Source organism: Semicossyphus pulcher, unplaced genomic scaffold (assembly GCF_022749685.1).
Source record: "Semicossyphus pulcher isolate SPU_LCO1_2020_fin unplaced genomic scaffold, fSemPul1.0.p SCAF_15, whole genome shotgun sequence".
NCBI lineage: Eukaryota > Metazoa > Chordata > Actinopteri > Labriformes > Labridae > Semicossyphus > Semicossyphus pulcher.
In genome coordinates, this window is record NW_027211659.1 from 3,450,399 (window position 1) to 3,474,144 (window position 23,746).

Consider the following 23,746-nt stretch of genomic DNA (forward strand, 5'->3'; position numbering starts at 1 on the left):
CATCATTCCTCTTTTTTATTCACGAGACATTTCGTGTTTTGCACCGTGTTTGTTTGAGCTGAGTTCATCTGGTTTCTGTTTTCCAGGGAGGAAAGACTGAGGTGTGTTTAAAAGCCTTGAGAGGGTTTTTATGAGTTCATCAACCACAGAGTTTTTCTCCTTTTCTAGTAGCTACACCAAACCGTTTAGTAACTTCTTTCTTATGAACAATATCACGTGGCTTTCATCAGTAGATGGAAATGTTGATTTTCTGATGTTAAAATTGAGAAGCTGAGCTCTCCAAGGACTTCTCATCCATGTTTTTGATTTTATAACCATTAAAATCATCTTGACAGTTGATTTTGGAAACTAATAGTTCAGCAAACAAAAAGAATCAGAAACATTTAGTCTTTAGCAAAGAAAAAGACACTGCAAGGTCCATTTAGTAAGCGATCAGGAGCTTTAAGTCATATCACATGATCTACAAGTACTCCAGGCAAAAAAATGATGAATGAATACACTCAGAGAAATGAGTGGAAATACATATGTACAAGTTTTATTCAGGACAGAAACACAGCCTCAGGCTCAGCAGTGACTGACTGCAGCATCTATTCAAACAACATAAGGCTCACACTTTTCTCACACAGAGGGTTTACCTGCAGAAACACTCAGGTAAATATATCGAAACGTACAAGTGTGTATGGGAGAGTCTGAAGCTAAGACAGAAGAGCTGTAGTATCTGCAGCCAAAGGACACAGGGGATAAAACTATCAGCAAACAGAGAGAAGAGTCTCAAACAACAGCCTGTTCACGCTGCTCTTAAAGGAATAGTCTGCTGTTTGTACACAGTGAGACTTATCTCCAATAAAAACCAACCAATTTTGAACACAAGCCTGAAAATCTCAGATATCTTCGTTAATGTTTTTCCTTCCATGCAGCCACTGATGCTGTGAAAATCAATTAACAGAACCTTTAAACTTTCCGTCAAAAAGGTCAATAAAGGAGAACTGAGCACAACAGAGGCGGAGTTAAAGTCTAGATTGGTATGAACAGTCAGTTTTAACGACAACAAAGGAATGTAACCTGCCCTGTAAGTGTACATAAAAATCTGCTGTTGATTTAATACCATTTGGCAATAAATAGGAAATTCATAAAACAGCCCTTCCACTGCCAAAGTCCAGACTTATAAGTTTATATCATTATATTTTAAAGACTAATCCTATAACTTGTAATCTTCCCCATCTGTTTTAAATCTGATTGTTTATGTCTGATCACAATCACAGGCATCACTTCACTTTAAAGCTAGTGGGATTTAATAGTCTCCAAAATCTGAAACCAAAACATTTGATTCCTTAATCTGACAGTGTACGGAGAAGATGAAAATCTGTTTAAAGCCAATTAATGGCTGATGTTGCCTTGGCTTTATTTTAATTTAATTCCCCTGCTACTAAACATTCAACCAAACACTGAAAATGAAATGTGTTGGAAAAAAGCAAAAAATAGTTGGTCTTGTAGGAGTGTCAGCATGAAGGAAGGTCTTTGTTCAGACTTCTGGAGCATCTTTATGCCTTTCAAGACTAAACTGAGTTTTATATCTATGACAGGTAAATAAGAGGTAAGTAACTCCATATTGGGATAAAATAACAAAAAAATATGTTTAAAAAGTTTTTGCTCAAGAATGCACGCAGAACAAACCTTTGAAGCCTTTTACATTTTCATGCAAACAGCAGTGATTACAGGTCTCCAAATCGCCGTCAAGCTGTTGATCGTACTGTTGCTTTAAGCGTCAAAAATTGTACAACTGGGTATTTTCCTCCTCCACTTTAAACTTTGTCAGGACTGAAAGAAAAAGTGAAAACTGTGGGTATTAAGGCAGCATCGAGAGGCCGGCAACAACTTGGAGTTTCTGACAGGAATATCTAACGCCGCAGAAACATGTCACCATGTCACAGTTAATAAAATCATACAATCAAAAATCTAGGCGTGTTCTCACATTTGGCTTCATGTCTTACAAGAAGGACTCTTAATATAATCTCATCCACAGCTTTAAAATCTGGACAGAAACAGATTGTCAGAGGAGAAACAAAGGGAGCGTTTGGCTAGGTCAGGCTTTTTACAGCGTGTTAAAGAAACGTCTAAATTCTGCAGCTATCACTCAGCGACTAAAAAGCTTTTCAAATTAAAAGCCCCTAACCTTTACGAACAGGAGGGCCAACTAAGATAACACACTCTAGCCCTTTCAAGTAAAAGCAAACCAAACGTTTTATTGTACACACAAAATAACTTAAACTAATCCTGTGTTAAAACAAAAAGCAACAAAGCATTCATCAGATGACACTTTATAACTGTATATTTGTATGTATATATCTATATATAGTATGTGAATATTTACAGACCAGAAAATATAAACAATAACTCTTTGCATGGAAGGCAAAACAACATTTTTCTTCATTCATTAAAACACGCAACAGTTTACTTTGCAATCACTTCTATCTGATGTATTTACTTGTGGTTATCTAATTTAACGACGCACACATGATCCTGTTTACACTTGATTTTTAAATTGCGTTTTTGGCAACCAGATCACACGTGGACAGCGCAAAATAAGCAAAGTAAGCAACTGCCGCCAGGTAATGTGATCGTTCAAACCGCAGTCAGGGACACATCTGCCTGCCTTTCTTTTGTAGTGCAAAAGGTAAAGTGTCCTGATGCTTTCCCGACAAGGACATAACCGGATAAATGAGTCATCAATGCAGGATGTGGTGGTTGTTCTGGTGATGACGCCAACGCTTCAAAAAACGGTCTGGTGTTATATCTGTGCAAAAGGACATGACGTTAGAAGAAACAAAGGAAACATAACAGACTGACACAGACACAGGTGTGAAGCGCAGCGTGTTTCTGCTGCCGACTTGTATACCAAGTGTCAACAGGGTGTGAAACGTGTCTGTGCTGCAGGACAGTTGATTCCGGTTAGAACCTGTATTTCTTAATGTGAGTGAGATATGAAATAAGTAACTACACCACTGACAGAAAACTGGGCTCTGATTTTTGGTAAACAATATCTGCGTGTAGAAATTTAAGCTAAAAATATTTCCATTACCTGTCATCAGAGAATTGCTAGACTTGACATGAACATCACATCATAGCTTTAGAAAAGGCTTTTGACTGACTTCCACCAGGATAAGAATACCATCCTCAGGGAAATGCCGCATGTTAATATTTTTAAATAAAACGTTAGTGAATACAACATGAGTAGGAAACTCGTTAGGTTGGTCCAAGAAAAATGGTAAAAAGTGAAAAAACGGGAGATGAAAAATCCCCTCTATCTTCTTCAAACGCATCCAAAACACTTCTACACACAAGCTAGATTTACAAACACACGTGTCTGTCATGTCCACGCCGACAGAAGGTGAAGCGAGGAGAAAAGGCACGACCCAGAAGGTTTCCGTCTCCAGGGTTACTCCAGTGAGGGAGAGGAGGGAGTCACTGACCGCCTCCTTCTACCAGGAACCTGCATAGCGACGGCATCACCAAAAAATGGACGGGCTGCTTGAGGGTTACTCAAGGTTTGATCGGCCTCACAAGATTGTCTGATTTGTGCTGCATACGTGGATCGACGCAGAGCTGCTGGACAGGATTCAGATGTCATCAGTGAGTTTCCTCCAACATCAGAGGAAGCTGGCTTTTAAATCTCACTTCACTGTGTCTCCCAGAAGACACTGGGCCTGGCATATGCACGTTTTTGTGCAGTGGTGTGTTTATTTGTGTAATTTGCTAGGTTGGTCAGGAGTGTGACCTTTGACAAGATCAGAGGGGGCATCACTGCAGCTGGACCCTGTACGCACAGATGAGGAGCTTGACCTGAAGAAAGAGGAACATGAGAGAAAAACGAAATGCAGTCAACACACTAAAAACATGCTTTTTTTTTTACACAGCAGCAAAAACAAGTCACACGTAGGGGATCATTTCCTCTGCTGCAGAGAAAATCTGTTGTATGGGTACATTTTTGATTTGAAAAAATACAGGAAAACTGGGGCTCTAAAGTTTAAGGCTGGTTATAATCTTTACTTTTCTTATTGTCAACAAGTCTGTTGAAAACATCAAGTCTTATCTGTTTATCTGAAGCCTCATACAGCTCAATCCTCTGTGCCAAAAAGCACAAACATTAAAAACTCATCAATTGGCCACACTGCATGTCACGTTCCTATATTAGCAAGAACACATACTGTAGACACAAGTTTATTTTGACTCAATCATAAGGTGGCTGCACACTGCCCAGACAAATGCTGACCAACTCCTACCAACACCAACTGTCGGGGCAGTGTGTGCCGACTGTCTGTGTGTGTCGAGGAGTTGTTCAAGTTTGACATGTCCAGTTGGGTTTGATGGAGTCGTGTGCGTCTTTTCCCAACAAACCGCAACATTCTGAGAGTGCGTTCCCTTGACAACTAGCCTATACTCACGCGTGGAACATCAGTACGCATGACTTTCTTTTACTAATGTCGATTAACTATCTGTCTGTTAAGCACTCACTTTAGTTTAGGTTTCACATTTAACTTTAAAATGGCTTCTGGAGAGAGGAACGTGAAGAACGTGATTGTGCTGTGGGAAGAGAAACCCAAACTTCATGACATAAGGTCCCAGGCATTTTCCAACCGCGATAGCAAGATAAATAGTGAATAACAAGCCCTCCACTTCGTCCAAGTAAAATACAGCAAAAACATAAGTAAGACAAAGTAGTCAACAAAGTTGTCGGGACGTTCTAAAGACTGCAACCAGCAACTGCCAACTTTAGAATGTTGGTGGGTTGGGCAGTGTGCAGTCACCCAACACTGACCTTCTGCAGAAAATACGTACTTGTTGTGGCTGAATGTGTATTAATCTACTTACTGAAAATAGTCCCAGACAAATGCACTTTACTCCTTCTGCAGACTGCCATAAATTAAATTTGTCATCAGTTTATTTTTCCAAAGGAATTGGCAGCAGGAGGGAACTTGGGAAACATTAGGTGATGGATTAACACACTACTGGTTGCCTGTTGGTCAGAGTGCAACTCCATCCTTGCTCACTTCTTCAGACACTTCTCTGTATAATTCTGTTCTGATCTTGTGCAACATTACCACCGCTAACAAACAACTGTGCCAATAAACCTGCTGATCATTTTATTATATTTATAGAAGTCTCAATCAGACTGTTTGACGGCCCGATTGGCAGCAGTCGTATTAATGTGTATGTCTGATATTGTGTGTGTGTTTGTGTGTTACCTTGGCTGTTGGAGCCTCTGCTAGACGAATGAAGAGTCTGTTGATGCCTGGAATCGGACTGAAGGAGTAGATAAAGTGACTATCCTGAATGTTTGAAGGCAAAAATGAATAAATTAGGAAAAATAAACATTCATGCACTGATGTCATCTTCTTCAGTAACAATGAAAGCCAGTGTATAGAGAGGTCATTTCTGAATGCAAACACTGAACAGCTACTGCAGTAAAAGTATCTTCTGTTTTACCCATTTATGTTTTTTATTTTTGCTGATAAAGCAAATAATTAATATTAATAATAAATCTGTCTTTTAGCTAAATGATGCTGCGCTGTGTGCCATTTTTGTAAAGAACCAACCAGGAAAATAGGCAGCTGGAACTTGTCGTTGAGCACCACGGCATGAACGCTGCAGGGGCCGCAGAGCCTGGCTGCGATTTCATTCAGGAAGTTAGCGTGGAAGATGAAGAGGAGGATGCCCGAGCCTGCAAAAAAAGCGGAACAGAGGATTTGTGGATCAGAGAAAGATGGATGGATAAAATATGTCCATCCTCTATCAGTTCATAGCCTATGGGTAAGAAACTTGGTTGGATCAATGACAACATGATCTCTTAATCCGTGCGAGATGATGTTTACCCTCTGGTTGTGGCTGTGACTTGAAGCCAAACTCCATGGAGAAGTCCGGTCCCTCACAAAGCCTGTGGCAGGCAAGAGGGAAGACGGGCTCCAGCAGCACGAGACGAGACTCAAAGTACGCTCGGATTGTGTCCTCGGCCACACTGGAAAGCCTGAGAGACAAGTTGGCCGAAAGAACAGTCTTAATAACTGCACAAGAATGCAAACACACCAAAAGGGAGAGAGTCTGTTTTCAACCCTCCAGAAACACCACACTTTGGCATCAATAAAGCACTTTCATCTTTCAAATCCATATGTAGGCTCCATCCATTCCCCTATAGCAGAGTTTAATGAGCTGTTGTTAGCACTCACATGCTGATGTGGTCCTTGATGAAGTCGCACACCATCAGGTTGTTGCTGAGCTTGGCGAAGTACATGGCCGTGTTCTTGTGCTTGGACAGGATGTTGCAGTCAGCTCCGTACTCCAGCAGGAGGCGCACTACGTCAGCGTTCCCTCTTTTGCAAGCCTGGAGTTAAAGACAGGAAACATTTACCAACACAACCTGTGACCGCTGTAAAGATCCTACAGCAACAAAACACTCGGGCGAAGAAGTTTGATGATAAATTAAATTTCTCTCCACTAATTTATCTCCCAAACTTTTCTGAGTTTTACAGGTGGGCGTAGGTGTATTTTTATTTAATCTTTGCACAGAGTTAGGCTGGCTGTTTCCCCCCCATTTCTAATCTTTGGGCTAACCTTATCTCACAGTCCTTAAGCCACAGCTCCATATTTAACAGTCAGACATCAAAGCAGGATACTTCTCCTCTAACTCCCAGCACGCAAGAAAATTAGCATCATCTTCCTCAGTGTGAACGATTCCTGTTACAGTTTGCTTGGAAAAATTAACCTGGTGCGAATGGTCAATCCTGAGTTCGTATGATTGTTCTGGGTCAAACACAGGTCAGGTGTAGGTGTTAGTTGTAGCATTACCTTCATCAGTGCCGTCTCTCCACCTAGTGTCTGAGCGTTGACATAGGAGCCCGCCTCCAGCAGGATGGCAACAGTTGTCAAGAAATTCTTACAGAGGAGAAAAATAAAGGTATGAGAATGTAAATAATGATGACCTTTGCCCGTCGTCATAGCAAACTATAACACACCCGTCTAATCTTGGCTGAGAGGCGGTTACCTTTTCAGCAGCGTGCATCAGGGCTGTGGTGCCGTTCTTCTGTCGTCCGTTCACCTTCACGCCCTTCTTTATCAGCAACCTGAGGATGTCGTCCTGACCCCCTGCTGCTGCCAGCATGCTCAGGGACATCCCACTGACGTCCTGTTGACAAACAGAGAGAGAAGCAATGTAAAAGGTAGAAGCAGCAAACCAGCCTCCTAAAGACATGGACTGATGATTTGCAGTTCGTCCTACAGCTGAAGAGGGGGGATCCCTACAACCTTAGTTTTCAGTTAGTTCCTTAAGAGAAAGTGATAGGTGAAACAACTGTTTGAAGTTACTGGTGTAATTTTTTCCCCTCCACTGCTGCAGGGTTGCAGGGGGCAGAAGCCAATTTAAGCTGACATAGGGCCAGAGGTAAAACAAATGCAATTTACATTAGCCTCAGTCACTCAACAAAGTCTCTTTCAGCACTTGTGTGTTACAAATAATCTATGGAAATGTCTAAAAACAAAAAGCCTGTTACAACTCAACGAGGTGAAAAAAAACCATGATGTCTTCATGACATTGAAATCTTCAAGTTTTAAGCCAAGAAGCATTTTATTGTACAAGCAGAAGTTTCTTACAATACTTGATAAGAAGCATTAACTGAAGGCATCATAATTACAACAGGATGGAGAGTAACACACACAGTCTGTGCTTATACAACAGCAATGAAAGAAAGCCATTTACTATACAAGAAAAAAAGTCGCTGTGCAACACTAAAGAGCAATGGAAGTGAACGAATGATCATCCATCATTGACCTAAAACTGATTCATATTCCAAACACAAGTTTATCTGGGGTGTAGCCCTAATCACTGTTTATACTGAAACACATATATCCCTCTTAAAAGGAAGCATTGACACAGGAAACATGTTTGCTGTCTCTGTGCATTAGTTAGCATGGGTTAGCTTACCCAGGTCTGCGACCCTGCTCACACTCAGTGTTTTATTTATGGACACTAATAGCTTTGGTATGAAAGGGTGAACACTGGTTTCTCTACACAGGCTTAATACAACTGCTACTGAGGATAACAAAATCTTCTCGATCCATTTGAACACACAAAAAACAAAACAAAATTGTAGATTTCTACAATCAACCGACTCGACCAACAGATGGCTCAAAACCCACTTGAATAACCAGCACCGAATGAACACTGTAAAAGCGCCTAATCTCTGAAACTAAAATGTGACAACCCTGTTAAACCAGGGCGACGGTCTCACAACCTGTGGCCAGCTGCTGCGTTTGGTGCAGGTTGAACCTGTTTTCAAAGTGCAGTAGAAACCTTTGACAGGTTTGTATAAAGTTAGGCTTCAAATGAAATGTTTAAGGAGATCAAACTAGGAACAATCTTAATTTGATTAACATCAAAAGGAATTTCTCAATCAATGCCCATTTCTTTAACAAATGTAAAGCAATTTCAAAATTCTTCTCTTAACTTTTTTTTGTTAACACCATATAAAAAACTTAAATGAAATAAAATCCTCGACTGTGGGTTTGCTCACAGGAGCTCAAAGCAAAATCAGGGTTTGTGTTTGACACAATCAACATGTGATATAGCAAATATTCAACATAATAAGGCAATTGTATCTTGGCAACTGGATATTAATGTCCCAAACCTTCAGATAATAAAAGCTTAAAATAAAGTGATACAAATGGGACCAATGCAGTGTATTTTTTTTAACCTCAAATTAGAGTACATAAAATACAAGTACTAAAATATTCTACACAGTTGCTGTATAGTGATACAAAAAACAACCAAACTTTTCAGCAGCTTGTTAACACACATGAAAATACAAACAGAAGAGAAGATAATGTAACATTTATAAAACAAAAATATTTCTAATATTTAAGTAAGAGGTATATAAACAGAGCTCCTAATTCTCTAACATCAGCAAGGAAGGTATGCCGTTACTGCTGCAGGCAATCAGGCGCCATCTACACTATAGGCTACTGGCTAAAGCAGGAATATAGTACACTTGGGCCAGGCATTAAGGAATTAGGTCAAGCAACTCAAAGCACATCTTCCACGTTGCAGGGACAATGCAAAGATTTGCAAGTAGGTTTCGTATTTCTTTATCATCAAAATTCGTAAAAATGCTACTGAAAACAGAACAGGCAGAAAGATCGATGTTTTGAAGTAAAGACGAGTAGAAATCCCTCTAGAAATGCAAAGTCTACCTTTGCTCATCGCAGGGTTTGAAATGCCCATGTAGCAGTGGCTAGGAAGTCCCAAACAAGTCGGCCATTGTTGTCAACACTCTCACAAATATTGTGTTCAAAATTGTGAATTTGCTTTGGAAGCCACAGTGGCTACCTGCCACAGGCAATGACTAGTGGCAAGTTGCAAATGAGGTTCACATTTACTTAATGATCACACATCGAAACTAGAACACTCTCTAGAGATAACCTGTGATAATCTGAAAAACTGACAGTGTTACATATTTAACTGTGTTACATACGTATATGCATTCTAACCATATTTAACATTAAAATCTGCTTTTTCCAGGCAAACCTACAGTACAAACATCCTCCGAACCACCTGTTAAGTGTATATTCATGCAACAGCACATCCATAGCTTAGTCCTGTCGACTTACTTCTGAATACTTGGGAAACCTTTCAAAGTGTGACTAAAGGATTTGCAGGGTCGTCTGTAATTGCTGTCAAGATCCACATGGCTACAGAGACCAAGGTTCATAGACAGTACATTTCACAACAAATCATGATCTGCTGAATTCTAGAGCCCCTTAAAATTTGAGGTAAAAGCAGAGCCCCCACATACCGCAAGTCTTACTGTTCACTTGTTTTAAAACATGTCCAGTTAAAATATTTACAGCGAAAGATAAACAGGACCATCCCACTCCGGGTTCTGATTTTGAGTCTCTGGTTCAAGTCCTACACTTTGTTTTGAGGCGACTGGATGCCCTCTTCTTTTCATTGACTGAATTGAGTTATGTACAAAGTATTTGACTTCCCTCCATGTTCTGGTGTTCAAGGCAGGCTCTGCAGCTAAACATGCATCACAATCCTTTTTGCCTGGCACTTTCACCAGTTTACAGAAGTCTCCAAGCTGACGCCTCACAGCGGCCTGTTCCTCCTCACTCCACAACCTCTTATTTCTCTTTGGAGGCTTGTCAGCTGGAGTGACTCGTTTTCCTGCAGTGGACTTGGGTGTAGTGTCCTGTACCACTGGTGTTCCATCAGGAACCCCTGGTCTATGGATTGTTGGGACAACTTGTGCAGTTGCAGGAGCCCTAGATGGGTCTGTGAGGTAAGCTGGTGTACTTGGATGGTTTAAAGGTGTGAATGAAGAAACGATAGGCCTGCTTCTGTCATTTAGTGTTGAGAACGCAGGGATCATTGGTGGACTTGCAGTATTTAATGACGTGTATGTAGGAACCATTGAGGTACTTGGAGCACTAAGGGTGCTATAATTAGGAATCATTGGTGAACTTGTAGTGTCCTGTGGGCTATACACAGATTGGGGCGCCATACTTGTAGCATTCTGGGTATAAGAAGAAGACATCGGCATGATTATGTTGTTCTCTGATGTGTAGGCAGTAGACATCAGTGCACTTGTAGTGTTGTGTGGGGTAAATGTAGGAACCACTTGTGTATCAGTGGCATTCAATGGCGTGAAACTAGAAATCAATTGTTGACTCGAATGTACCAAATTAGTGCTAGTAGAACACAAGGTTGCATAACTAGGAGTCATGTCTTGTGAGTATGCTGTAGTTGAGTCTCTCAAGTGTGTTGGTGGTGCCATTGTCATACAACAGTTTGAACTTTCCCTCAGGTGATCTGGATTGACTGTTGTCAAAGTACAGACAACGTTTGTGTCTTCCAAATCTGTCTTTGGGGTTTGGACACCTGCTTTTGGACTCTCATCTAAATTTCCTTCAGATCTACTTCTCCTCCGTATCGTCTGTAGTGTGTTGTGCACGTAGTTTTTTACATCCGTCCAAGATCTTCCACAAAGATCTGGTTCAGCAGCTATGCAAGCGTTGCACTCCTTTTTGCCGGGAACCTTCATCGCTGTGATGAATTCACTCAAGTAACTCTTCACAGCTGTCTGCTCCTTCTCACTCCAAGGCCTTCTCTTCAAAGGAGGCTTTTGTACAGTTCCTGAAAGAATAGAGTGTAAATACTCATGATTACATAAGAAATGTATAATCTTTATCCAATTAAGGTTGCATTATACTCTCAATATTAAATTATAAAAACATGTAAACTTCAGAGCTTGACAGTTAATTCCTTAACTTGGTAAATGCAGGATTTCATTGTTAGCTGATGTTTGCAAGACTGCTCGGTGTTGTCAAAAGCTCCCAGACCAATAAGTAAGTGGATAATGAGTGGAGAATGTTATTCCTAATGCTGTTTCAAATGTCAAAATAAACTGTCAAGTCTTAAAGGGAGTTTCAGTACAAGCCAGATTGGGAACATTGATTGGAGATTGTTTAGGTAAATCTAACTTCATTTTGAGATCACTCTTTTTCTTGTTTAACCTTTGTAATCAGAGCACTTTAAGGTTAAACAATCCAAAGAAGAAAAAGGTACTCACCATCTTTTGCAGTGGTTGGTGGACTTAATGGCAGTGTGCGATCCATTTTGAGAAGTTGTTTGCTTACTTCCTCCAGCTGCAAAGCATTTTTTGAGAGCCTGTAACATTCCTGACTGGTCCGTCCCACCAGCATGGCCACTCGATCCAATTCACTTTCACTGAGGCTCATTAGCTGCCAGCAGCTGGCAATCTGCTCTCTTAATGATGAGGACAGGAGTGCTTCTGGGTTTTTTACTCCACATTCCATTGCAGCTCTTCGGAAACAATCCAATCCTCTAATAAAGGACGGACCTTCAGTCCGTGCAAACAAGTATGGGTTATTTTTTGCCACGCCTGCTTGTTCTCGATTTGCAATGATTAATTCTATTGACGAGACCATACTTTCTGTAAGCAGAACAAGCATGTTCCTCCCATACTGGCCTTCTAGCTCCAACCTGGTTAAATTGGTTCCAAGGTCCAGCTCCAATTTTGTGCTTCTTCTTATCTGATCTGCAGAGGGCACAAAAGTGTCCCTACTCTTTCTACAAGTGTAAGTTTGCAAGAGCATTCGACCAATATTTCCTACCCTTCCTCTGTTAAACAGACACACATCTGCTAGAGTAGCCTCGCTGAGCTTTTTCCACGTTGACAAACTAGGACTTTCTTTCAGCTCCCTCCTGGCTTCATCTTCTTCCCCTGTGATAAACCTGTGGAGTTTAATCAAATCTTCTGTCACAGTAGATTTGTCTACTTCTTTCTTGACTTCATGCTTTAGAGACAATGCAAGTGCCTTGCGAGAAAAACACCCACTCCATTTTGTATCAAGAAGCTGGATGAACTTTTTCACTTCGCTTTCAGTCTCACTGTCCTCTGTCATGCGACTTTCCCCGAAAGCTATTTCTGCAGCTCGTTTCAAGGAGTAGCCAATCTTTGAGACAAGAGAAACAGTTTTAAACTTGCTGGAACTCGGATCAAAACCACTAACTTTCTTGGCTCCTTCAACAGCTAATTCAAATCTGGACGGCTGACATACTTCATGCAAGAACTTAATGCTCTTGTCCACCTCATTCACAGCAAGCACGAATCTACCAAGTTCCCTCATCTTTTGTGCAATATAGGCAAACTGAGACTTGTCATGGTCATACTTAGCAGACAAAGCATTGCCATATTTACAAATAAGTGGGTCATTTCTGATATGCCTTGAGATGTCATCTTGGTGCATGATGTGGATGATTTCCTCGCAGCCTCCAGTTAGGAACTCTGACATTGGAAGCAGTCGGGAGGCAGCACTGTGGACACTGCTTCTTTTTGTCCTGTCAGATAATTTCTGATCTCCCTTTTTGGCCTTACATGATCGCTCATGTCTCCATAAATCAGTTTTGCGATAGAAAGCAAAGCAGTGCTGACAAGGTAGGTAATCACGAACGGATATGCTGGGATTTTTTACCTGTTTCTTCGTCACAATTTCTCCCTCACCACTTTTGAGAACTTGGCAATTATGTTCATAATCGCCTTTATTGCGAATTTGGTCAAGCAAAGACTGCCTGACTTTGGATCCTCTGGGAAAGTGTATTGCATGAGCAACATCAGTTTCCTCGCCGTGTTTCCTTTCCAAATGCTTTGCTAGTTGGGTAAAAGCCTGTTTGCAATATAAACAGAAGTGCTTTTTGCACGGCTCTTTCTTTTCCTCAGCCTCCATGCTTGGTTTTGTTTCAAGCACTTTCTTACAGGTCCTTGAACTGGATCGTGTTGGCTGGTTCTTCTCCACCTTTTTCCTGCGGCGTCGTAACCGTGTTTTAGTTACGCCCTGAGCCAGACCCGTACTGTCTGACTGACCTTCCACAACATCCTCAGGCTCATCACTTGAGTCATTTGCTTCCTCGTTTGAACTTTGTTCCTTAGCAGCAACCTTTTGTTGTCTTCTCCTTGTCAGTATCCTTCCAGAAGTTCTGGTTGGATTTAAATGATCAATGTTCAAATGTATTTTATTTAATAAACCACTGTTCATGTCCTCTGACATCCTTTCTTCCTGTGCTTCCTTCTGGTCTTCCTTTTCCTCATCGTCCTGCTTGGTATCTGAATAACATTGAGTGTTTTTGGATTCAGTTACATCCTTCCCACCTTCTTGGATGTTTTCATGATCCCTTAATGTCACTTGCTCACTGTTTGTGCTAGAAGAAGAGCTATACATTTTTTCGCCTTCTTTTGGACCATCCAAATCTTGTGGGATATTCTCTTTTACTCCTGGAGTACCCTCTTCATTTCTTGCACTGTCAAGGTTAGAAGTCAACCTAAGAGCATCACTTGAACTTCTCTCTTCAATCAAGCTCCTCTCTGCTTCAAATGACCTCGTCTCACCAATAGTACAAGCCTGTAAAAGAACAAGTATATGTAAGACTCTTTGCCAAATCAGAAGCCATGAATAATTTGAGTAAACTTAAAAGACAGACCCATTAGGAAAATAATGTGAGGGGATTAAAACTAAAACAAAATTTGGTTGGAGTTTTGGTTAAGTGGTGGTGGTAGGTCAGGTAAAATTTTTTAGTTTTTCCATTTTCAAAAACTTTTCTCCTGCTGTTTTACACATCAGCACCTTGGCAATGCCCCACACTGATCCAGGCTCATTCAAACAGAAGTCAACGTGATGGCCACACATCACTTTAAAGCCCAACGTCGGTATCAAAAAACCCCTGACACCTCTCAAATCTCCGGTACAAAAACCACATGTGACCCATTCGAGAACAGTTAATGGCTTTATTGGATCAAGCAGCGTTTTGACATTTTGAATGTCTAACCAGGTATATGTATTCATGAGGTGTTGGATGAAATGCTACATGAAGAGAACAATATGCACTGACTATTCCTACATGCATCGCTTTCAATCAAAACAAAATTTTGGCTTAGCATCACAGCGTTTTTTAAGTAAAAACTATGAAAGTGGTAATTTTACACAACATGTCTTCATTGTGGCTAAAACATATACGAGTCCAGGACAAAGCCAGGTATAGGTGCAACAAATGGGAACACTTTAATGGTGTTCAGCCATTTAAATAACAATTAGTTTTTAATTTAGATGTTATGTAGCTTTCAAATTTTTGATGGTGAGATAAAATAGGTTCCTAAATGTATGATATTTACTGGTGCATGCCTGTTATACATATTGTGCTATGATTATGACGATGATACATGTTCTAAAAGCATTTACATTATGTACCTGCTTCATTAGGTTCATCATGTCCTATTACTTCATGTGTTCAGTGTCTTCTTCCACTGGCTTGTTCCCTGCAAGAAAAGATGACACCATGGTCTCTAATGTGCACACATTACAATGACATTTAAGTTAAGAATGAATATTTGTTTACTATTGTTCAAGTACATGTTAATTAATATAGCTATTTCATTTTTCTGCCCACATAAAAGCACAGAAGGTCAGGTTGAAAGTAAGCAACATGGCCCTTTAAATGCCAATACATTGTATACGGTATAATTTAACTTTAAACCCCTCTAATTAGCACACTGCTGTTCTAATTTCATAAAAGACCAACTTACAATAAATGAAATCTAACCATGTGACTAAGTCATAAAACATTTAAATAACTACAACATGGATTAACAAACATTATGTTTGTTTACAGAAATTAAAGCATTTGATGCCACACTCTTACCTGGGTCTGTTGCAGAAGGTGCTCTGGAGTTGTGAAAAACATCTTGAGGTAGATGTAGATCTTGTAGAGACAGATTCCTTGATGCAAACTTTTTTTTTTATCTATCAGCTGTATGAGTTTAGGACTAAGGCCCTTTGAAGGTGACGAAGTTACCTCTGTTACATGCTGTCCCATAAGCCATTTCCCTAATGTTAAAAGGTTCGGTATTTTCCATTCCTGCTGGTATCATTCTGGGATTTTAATGATTACATCCAAGTTGGAAAATTGCCAAAAACACTTGTTAATGTGGCCTAACCATAGACTGTATAAAAAGATGGACGACGTGACAGCTACCTAAAAGTGAAACCAAAACGTTTTGAGCGCCCCCTGCTGACTGGCTGCAGTGTAAGTCATAAAGCCCGCCTCCTCCATGTTAACAGATGGGACATGAGTCAAAATATAAAATCAAAACACACATCAAATAAATTCATGGTTTCTGTCATTATAGCTAGTTCTTATCATGCTGATTTATGTCCAAGTGTTCATTTTTCTGACAAGTTTATTTTTAATTTGTTATTTGATGCTATAAAAAGGATGATTGACAGCTCTGTTGACAAATCCGGCTCCTGCAGTGTTCTGTTCCCGAGTAGCAGAGGAGAGGAGGAATGGCGAGAGGAGAGGAGTCTTAACTAACACTAACACTACAGTCATTGAACTTTCCATATCCGTGAACGTTAACCTCAAACCAACATAAAGAAGCTGTTCTGCTGCTAAACATGCTGGCATGCGTGGTCTTTGCCGTTTTTTTCGTTAAGTTCAGTGTGTGTTTTGGTTAGCGGAAGTGGCTACGGCGGCTCCACCTGCCGATCTCTACTGCGCAGACTCTGGCTTCAAATGACGTCACCATTGTGAGACGGCAGCGCCTAACACAGGGGCTATTTTGGCATCAATTCCGTACAATGACTGCAGATGGAGACACGTCATCCATCTATATATGCAGTCATTGGTCCTAACAGATACCAACAAGAATTATTTTAAGTTTTGAAGATTGTGCTTTAAACAACTTGTCTTGTGAGTAACTCCACACAGGACAAACATTTCCTGGAAGAAATATTCAAACAACATTGTGCCTCCTTCTGTGAATTGATGTGTAATTTCAACGCAATGTTAGCTAATGATTTTTAATGAGAGGACCTGACTGGGTAAGTGTTAGGGTATCTTTTTCCATGACAGTCACAGCACTTTGTTATACCAGTCAACCACAATCGTCAGACTGCACAAACACTCCAACACATACACACTGGGACAACCAAGGTGCGAGCAGTAAAACTTGTAAAATGTGCTTTTGATATTGAGGCATCAAGAAGCCTTAAGAGAGTCAACCAAAAGTAGCCTAAATATAAAGGTCAGAGGCCGGTACTAAAAAACAAGATGGCTCAGGTAAAAGGTTTGAGAACATTTACAAAAATAAAATCTAATGATAGGGATGGAACATACCTCTTGGTCCAGATTGTAGTCCTCTTTGGAATTAAGTGCCAATTTAACTGCCATGTAATCTCCACTTTTCACAGCATCCCGCAACTCACCTGACAGGGACAGGGTAGAACCAGGTTTAGTTTAAAGGCAGGTAGACATTATAGATCTCACAATCCAACGTAGTATACAAGTTATTGAACAAAGAAAAGTCAAACAACAACAGTTTTTAAAATAAATAAAAATACTCAAAACTAAATAATGAACAAATCAAGTATATCTGAACAAAAGCCTAAAACCTGTAAAATTACGAGTTAAAACAATCTTAATATAAAGCAGAAATTATTGCTTTAACCACTCATTTGCCACAATAATAGTACAATTAAGGGCAGCCTGCAAATAGCCTGGCGTAGGGCCTACGGCTGGAGATGTTGTAGTGTATAGTTTAATTAATAACACAGCCTTGTTAAGCTGTAGCGGCGCAAAATTTAGGAGCGATTGTGTAGTTAGTTTCTAGTTGAAAAACAAATGTTGGCAACACCCACAGCTCCTATCCATGAGTTTTCTTTAATGGAAGGCAGAGCTGTTGCAGTTTTGAAGATAATGTTTTTGTTACATTTTTGGAAATAGTAAGGAAGTAAAAACTGTTGTTGCTCTGAGGCCTTGGTTAATGATACTCCAGTAGACATTGGTATTATTTTAGAATTTTAACTAAGTGAGAAAATATCCAATTAACTATCTGAAAGCTTCTAAGTTGCAGCGGTAAAGATGTAAATCTAGTTACTCACTGGGAGATAACGGTGGACCTGACAGGATCTCATCTTCCCCGTTTAGATGCTTCTGGAAGTCGTCCAGAGTCATCCAATCCAGGTTGAGGTCCATTCCTAGACTCAAAGTGGCTTGACCCTTATCTGTACAACACACAGGAGAGAGAGAGAGAGACACTTAATTAGTTTGCAGGCTAAAACCTCCCACACTGCAATTCAAACTACCTCCTATTCTCTCAGAAAAGCTTATATCATGTAATGTATGTTTCAACACAATTCTCACAAGTAAAGTAACAAAACTGAAATCCAATCAGAAACGTACCAGATTTATCAGCGCCCTCTGCTGGGTCCTGCATGTCCTGATTGTCATCACATGCCATGAAGAGTCTGGGCTCACTGTCCTCTCTCTTCTTCCGCCTGTCGTCTGCTGAGGATCTCCTCTCCCAGCTTGGCCGCTGCGCCTCCTCTGGCCTCTCTCTCCTCTCCCGGGTTTCCTCTCCAGGCCTCGGCCTCGCTGTGGATTCCTCTCCTTCTCTCTCGTCACTGTCCAGGCTGAAGCCGTGACTCTGGCCGGGTCTGGAGGCTGAAGTGGGAACAGAAAAGTTGTGAAATTTCTTGGGAGTCAGAAAGCGACTCGGGTGCGATTTATCCTCCATCTCAACAGTCAATCAAGAGGGTCACATTTTTGTGGCCCTGGTGGGATTAACTGCTGTTTTAGTTAATAATAATTTGATTCTAATTTTTTCTGGCAATCAAAAAGCTAGCACATATATTTTTAAAAAGGGAATGAATCAAACTGTAGACACATCATCCTTATGTTCGGGCCTCTGCACAAAGAGTCCAAAGGTCATCAACAACATCAGTGTCTGTGTGTCATGGTTACCATCTGATTGCTTGGTCTTCTCTGTCTTCTCAGGCTCTGGTTTCTGAGCTGGAGACTCTTTGGTTGGCTTGGAGACCTTCTCAATCTTTCCTATTAGCTGTTGTTAGAGAAAGAAAATACAACGTTAACACCTTGTATCTAACACCTCAAAAAAAGTCAGCTGTCCAGGAAATTGCAATCCGGGACTTTTACAGAAGAGCTACATTGTTACAAGTGTTTTAGGTTGAAGAAGTATGTTATTATGTTTTCTTTGTTGACACACAGAGGACAACAGTGCAGCATCTCTGATTATTGTTCATTACATCAGCTCAGTACTGTTTCCAAGTTCTGTGTCTGTGTACACAAAACCAGTAATCCTAAATACTGTGTAATCTCTACTGTAAATTATTGACAACAACAAATAGCTCAGCCAGGTGAGTTTCGACCAGATAAACCAAATAAACACTTTCTGCAAGTTGTAATGTACCACATTTAAAAATAAAATGCATATTAAAATAACAGAAAATATGCATTGCACTAATGCTGTACCTTTGTGGGTTTGCTGATGCTCTTTTCTGGGGTGGGCTGATGCACTGGCTGCCTGCGGGGGGCGCGGTCCTTGGCCTCGCAGTTCAACAGGAACTTCTCAAACAAGTTAGTGGAGCCTGTGGCATCCTTCTGTCCCAATACCTCCTCTTTAGCCACCTCCTCCTCCTTACCCTTAGTGTTGCTAGCTGCTGTGACGGATGATGAGGAGGACGATGAGGATGTGGAGGAAGACGGGACTTTAGGCGGCGCGGGCGTGCTCTCCTGCCCTTTGCTCTTAGCTTTCCTGTGTAAGGTGGAGCTATCACTAGAGTCTGAGTGTGGGGCAGCCTCCTCCTTGCTCTTAGAGGTGAGGCTCTTTAGTTTTTGGAGGCTGCTTTCTTTTAGCGTAGTGTCTGGCTTCTTGCTCTTTTTGTCATGAATGAGGTCCTTAATGCCCTGTAGCTTTACTTCCCACTTGCCCTTCTTCTGCTTAGACTTGTCTTCCAAACGGGCCTTTTCAGAGGACTTTGCTGCTGTATCTGTTGACGCACTATCCTCAATTTGAGACTCTGATGGGCTGTCGCTCAGGTCGTCTTCCAGAGGTGCAGCTGCCTCATCGTCTGATGTTTCAATCTTCCTTTCCTTCTTCCCTTTTTTTTTCTTTCCTTCCTCTCCCTTTTCTTTCTTCGGCTTTCCTCCCTCTTTTCCCTTTTCCTTCTTGTGTTTTTTGGAGGGGACAGGCTCATTGTCCTCCTCCTCAGAGTCAACCACACGCTTTTTTGGTTCAGTCTTTTTCTCCTTGGGAGGAGAGGGTGGAGTCAGGGCTCTCTCTTCTTCTTCATCTGTCTCTGGTGCTGGTACCGGCCTGATATCCTCCTTCCGTTTGTCTTTCTTCTTCTTCTTCTTTTTCTCCTTTGGAAGTGGCTCCTCTTCCTCTTCCCGGATCTTTGTCTTTTTCTTCTTCTTGATGGGTGTCACATTTGGATGATCTTTGTCGCTGTCACTCTCTGAGTCGGCATCAAACACGTCGCTCTTTGTTGGCAGCAGCTTCTGACAGGAAAACAAGATAAGAAATGTCACATTCTAACAACATATTTGTATTTTTGCTTTTTCTAAAGGCTTCCTGTGGACTTTAAACCTTTAGTAACACTGTCCTTTCAATGGTGTCAAACTTTTCCCCTGATGTGCAGGTGGCTAGAATGCATAAAAATATGCAGCAATAATACAGCTTAGTCAGTCTAGAATGCTACAATGAGTAAGAGTCAACACTGCAATCCATCAATTATTGTTTTGGTGAATACAGTATCATTATACCCGACTGTCATTTAGACTTACCACAGTCTTCTTGACTTCTGCTTCTTTCTTGGCCTTAACTTCAGCCATGGCCTTCTTAAAAGTAAGGAGGACCTCTCGACAATCCTCCAAATGGGCCTCCGGCTCCCAAGTGTCATCGTCAGAGCAGTAATTTTTCCACCGCACTCTGTAGAGCACTTCACCCTAAAAAACAGAGAGAGAAAATATGTTAACACTCACTTACAAATAGGGCAACATAAATAATCGCTCATTGCAGAAACGCATACTTCTGGACCTGGACCACACTGTAAGAATTTTTGCGTGGCAAACAAATGGGGCAAGCTAGGAAAATATTTCACTGTCAGGTCCAGAGTTTCCGAGGTGATGCATGCACGCAAAAGTATTTTTATATGAAAACCAAACTTAATTTCACACTTGCAGCTCAGAATATATCAAAGGAACTCCAAATGGTATGCAAACTTGATTACAGGACAGCCCAGACTGAGCATTAAAAGCAGAGTTTACAGAGAAACATGCTGAAAAACTGTTAAAGAATTCATTATTGTGAAGCTAGGGAAGTTAATCATTCATTTGCCCTCCACAAAATACAACAGTTGAATTAAATCAAAATTTTAAGTCATTTTTGTTTACTTTTAGCTCTTGTCCAATGTCAGCTGGGATTAGCTCCAGCCCTACACGGCCTTTCGGTGGATTAGTACAGATAATGGATTGATGGATGGATTTAGTCAGGACATTATTTTCATTACAGAGCTGTAACTTATTCCTGACGCGTTGGCTTACATCAAATGACCCAGAATAAAGGTATAAAAGTTAAACTATCTTCTCAAATGTAAATGTGTCTGCAGAAATAAGAAAAAACAGATATTAACTGAAGAGTCTCCCGAGGATACAGCACATCAGAGCAGTTATCAGTGTGATTAAATCCATCTTATGCTTTCCAATACTTGTATTCTGTTCCATTCATTACACTGACATGCTTTTTCATGGCTGCAGTTGCCCTGTACTTCATAATCAGATACAGAGTTCTGGTTCAGTGCACCTTCTACAATCACAGTAAGTGCACTGTTATTATGTTATTATGTGGCCTTTTAACATTGTGCCACTGCCCTTATCTTTTGCAACATTGCATAAACAGACATTCCATTTCAACTGCTGCAAATTCCTGCAGCGGGCTTACTTTCTCACTTTGCCTTTTTTCACTCTCCCTGAGATTATCCACACAGGTGGCACAAACCTTGGTGAAACTCCCAAGATACTCTTTAAAATCCAAGGCCAGCAGTTGCCCAATGTTAAGCCAAATGCCAAATGTTGGTGTGTGAATAGCTCACTAGGGATAGTATTGGCTCCACTGCCTCTTTTATCATGTGATCCTCATCTTGCACCTCCTAGCCGTCCGTTAATTATCCCTACAAGGGGTAACTTTTTATCAGTCACAAATGTAATATTCCTAAACTTTGTGGTTTTATAGTGTGATGGAAATCCATACATTCACTAAGGTTCTTTCTTAATCTTTTAGCACAAATTGGTTTATCCTGTCCTGTAAAATATTAATCAAATGAAACTGGTATTATCCTTTATATAAGAAATTTGCTACCTTTCAGAAGAAATGTAATTTTGCAATTAGTGTTGCAATTAGCATAGCTCTGCAATTGGAGATATTTGTTGCTACTGACATAACATTTTTAATCAGTTGGATATAACAATGCACAACTTTGAGTAATGAGCTCTCCTTTTCGCCCCACCAACTCTCTGCTTAATCCTGTGTCTTTGTCATGCTAATCAATGTGCACACTTCATAAACCTTTTGATATCCAGCTGAGCTCAATCATGGCCCATTAACAATGTTTCCCCAGCATGAATACACTTATGCAACATAAACATTTCTTATTCTTATAATCTTATAAATTAACTTTCAGGTGTTATAAAAGCAGGGGAAAATCTGATTGCTTAAATTGATGTAAACAAACAGTGAATGTGGAGTATGTAGAAAGACCTTGCACTCAAGGAAAAAAACATACACCACCCTCCACCCCACTCCCACTTATACATATGCTCTTGCTCACGTGAAGGGCTAGGTAATATGTAAGTGTAAATATGTGCCACCATATTGTGACAAAGCACGAGTTGGTAAACAGGTCACTCAGTTTAGAAGTAAACATATTTTCCTAAAGAAATGGTAATGAACTGTGTAACCACATCAACAGAGCTGAAACATATAGGTAGTCTGATTTCACTCTGGTTTTTAATAACATGTTGATAAGTTCTAGATAATTAATAAGTGAGTTAGACACTTAAAATATTGGCCCATGAGTAACTATCGCTCGGTAGGATGTACACAGCTGTCAAATATTAGTATGGTGCATGTTATAACGAGCAGTGTCAAGAACTCAACTGAGATATACTCGTAGCTTAACGTAGCAGGCACACGTTACAAGTACGTTACTATTCTTACAAAAACACAACGTTATTTTAAGTGTATGTGAGAGAAAATAATCAATTGCAGTTCATTATAATTCACAAAAAGTTAAAAAACACGGTCAGTTGACACCACGATGGGAACGTAACGTGCAGCCGTTGGTGAATTCACATCGAGTATTACGTCAATTGCATGTTTTTAACCGTTAGCAAAACTCGCAATACAATATGTTCTACAAAGAAGAGCACTAGCATTTTTCTCTAGTATTTTATTAATCTAGCTGTGCCACTGGCCAAGAGCACCCTTGATGAAAATATTTGCAAGCTTGCAAAGCGTCCGTCCTTGGCCCCAGCAGGGGAGAGGCGAGCGGACATCATGGGAGAAGTTGTATAGAAAAACGACGCTATGTTTGGACGAGCAGTGAGCCACAGCAACGCACAGAAGTCGCATAAGATTAAGAGGCACAAGAGCAATAAAATGCATCAATATCCACCTAAAATAGAGTGCATACATGTGTTTTATTAACGTAAAGTGTTTGGACACAGTTGTAGGTGGGCTATGCGTCGTGAGAGTGGAGTGAAAGCAATGCCAGCCATGTTTGCAAAGCTAGCCAGGCGGCTAAGTAGCAGTTAGCTAGCTTTACCTCTTCCACCCGCATGTCAATGATCCTTTCCACTTCGTACACATCTTCTCCTTCATCTTGTTCGCTGTCCGCAGGCTCTACCTTCTCGGTCTCAGCCGCCATGGCTGCGGGTTGGTGCTAAAATGTAGCTATTTTTGATTCAGCACTCGTAAAGGCCGCGCTGGCTGTATGGTTACAGAGGCAGGACGCTCGCGTACCTGACTGTAGTTGCTGCACTAGCTCTGCAGCTCAGAGGGGTACAGACGAGCTACCGCCCGCTCTAACAATGCTGCGTTCACTTGCTGCCCCTAACCTCCGAATCTAAGGTAACGGTACTAGCTCTAAATCAGTGTGGGTTTGTCGGAGCATGTAAGTGTAAAAACGACTTCGTGCCTTATAATAAGCAACATTAACAACTTAACTTAAAAGGAGGAAATAATTCGTGATGCTAAATATTGGCATTCAGCCAACACATACATTGTTTTAACAACTTTTGTCTGCCATTGCCTTGAATGACGTTTTC

General features: G+C 40.7%; 1 protein-coding gene across 3 annotated transcripts; it reads right to left on the reverse strand.

Annotated features, from left to right (window-relative positions):
* Positions 1 to 513: 513 nt before the first annotated feature.
* On the reverse strand, positions 514 to 23,475 carry mphosph8 (M-phase phosphoprotein 8). 3 transcript variants are annotated; one of them, XM_069662762.1, is made up of 14 exons: positions 23,245 to 23,475; positions 20,207 to 20,368; positions 18,893 to 19,921; positions 18,365 to 18,461; positions 17,804 to 18,064; positions 17,503 to 17,625; positions 16,739 to 16,827; positions 7,037 to 7,177; positions 6,841 to 6,927; positions 6,222 to 6,376; positions 5,871 to 6,022; positions 5,595 to 5,719; positions 5,244 to 5,327; positions 514 to 3,840 (listed from the first exon to the last, which is right to left on the reverse strand). In XM_069662762.1, exons 1-14 carry the CDS (start codon positions 23,344 to 23,346, stop codon positions 3,799 to 3,801), a joined length of 2,649 nt encoding a protein of 882 aa, XP_069518863.1. In that variant the 5' UTR covers positions 23,347 to 23,475; the 3' UTR covers positions 514 to 3,798. The 3 variants fall into 3 exon arrangements, with proteins under 3 accessions (XP_069518863.1, XP_069518862.1, XP_069518861.1); XM_069662761.1 differs by lacking the exons at positions 514 to 3,840; positions 5,244 to 5,327; positions 5,595 to 5,719; ... (2 more) ...; positions 6,841 to 6,927; positions 7,037 to 7,177 and adding exons at positions 7,635 to 11,182; positions 11,619 to 13,968 and having other exon boundaries at positions 18,893 to 19,918; XM_069662760.1 differs by lacking the exons at positions 514 to 3,840; positions 5,244 to 5,327; positions 5,595 to 5,719; ... (2 more) ...; positions 6,841 to 6,927; positions 7,037 to 7,177 and adding exons at positions 7,635 to 11,182; positions 11,619 to 13,968.
* Between the last annotated feature and the right edge of the window lie 271 nt (positions 23,476 to 23,746).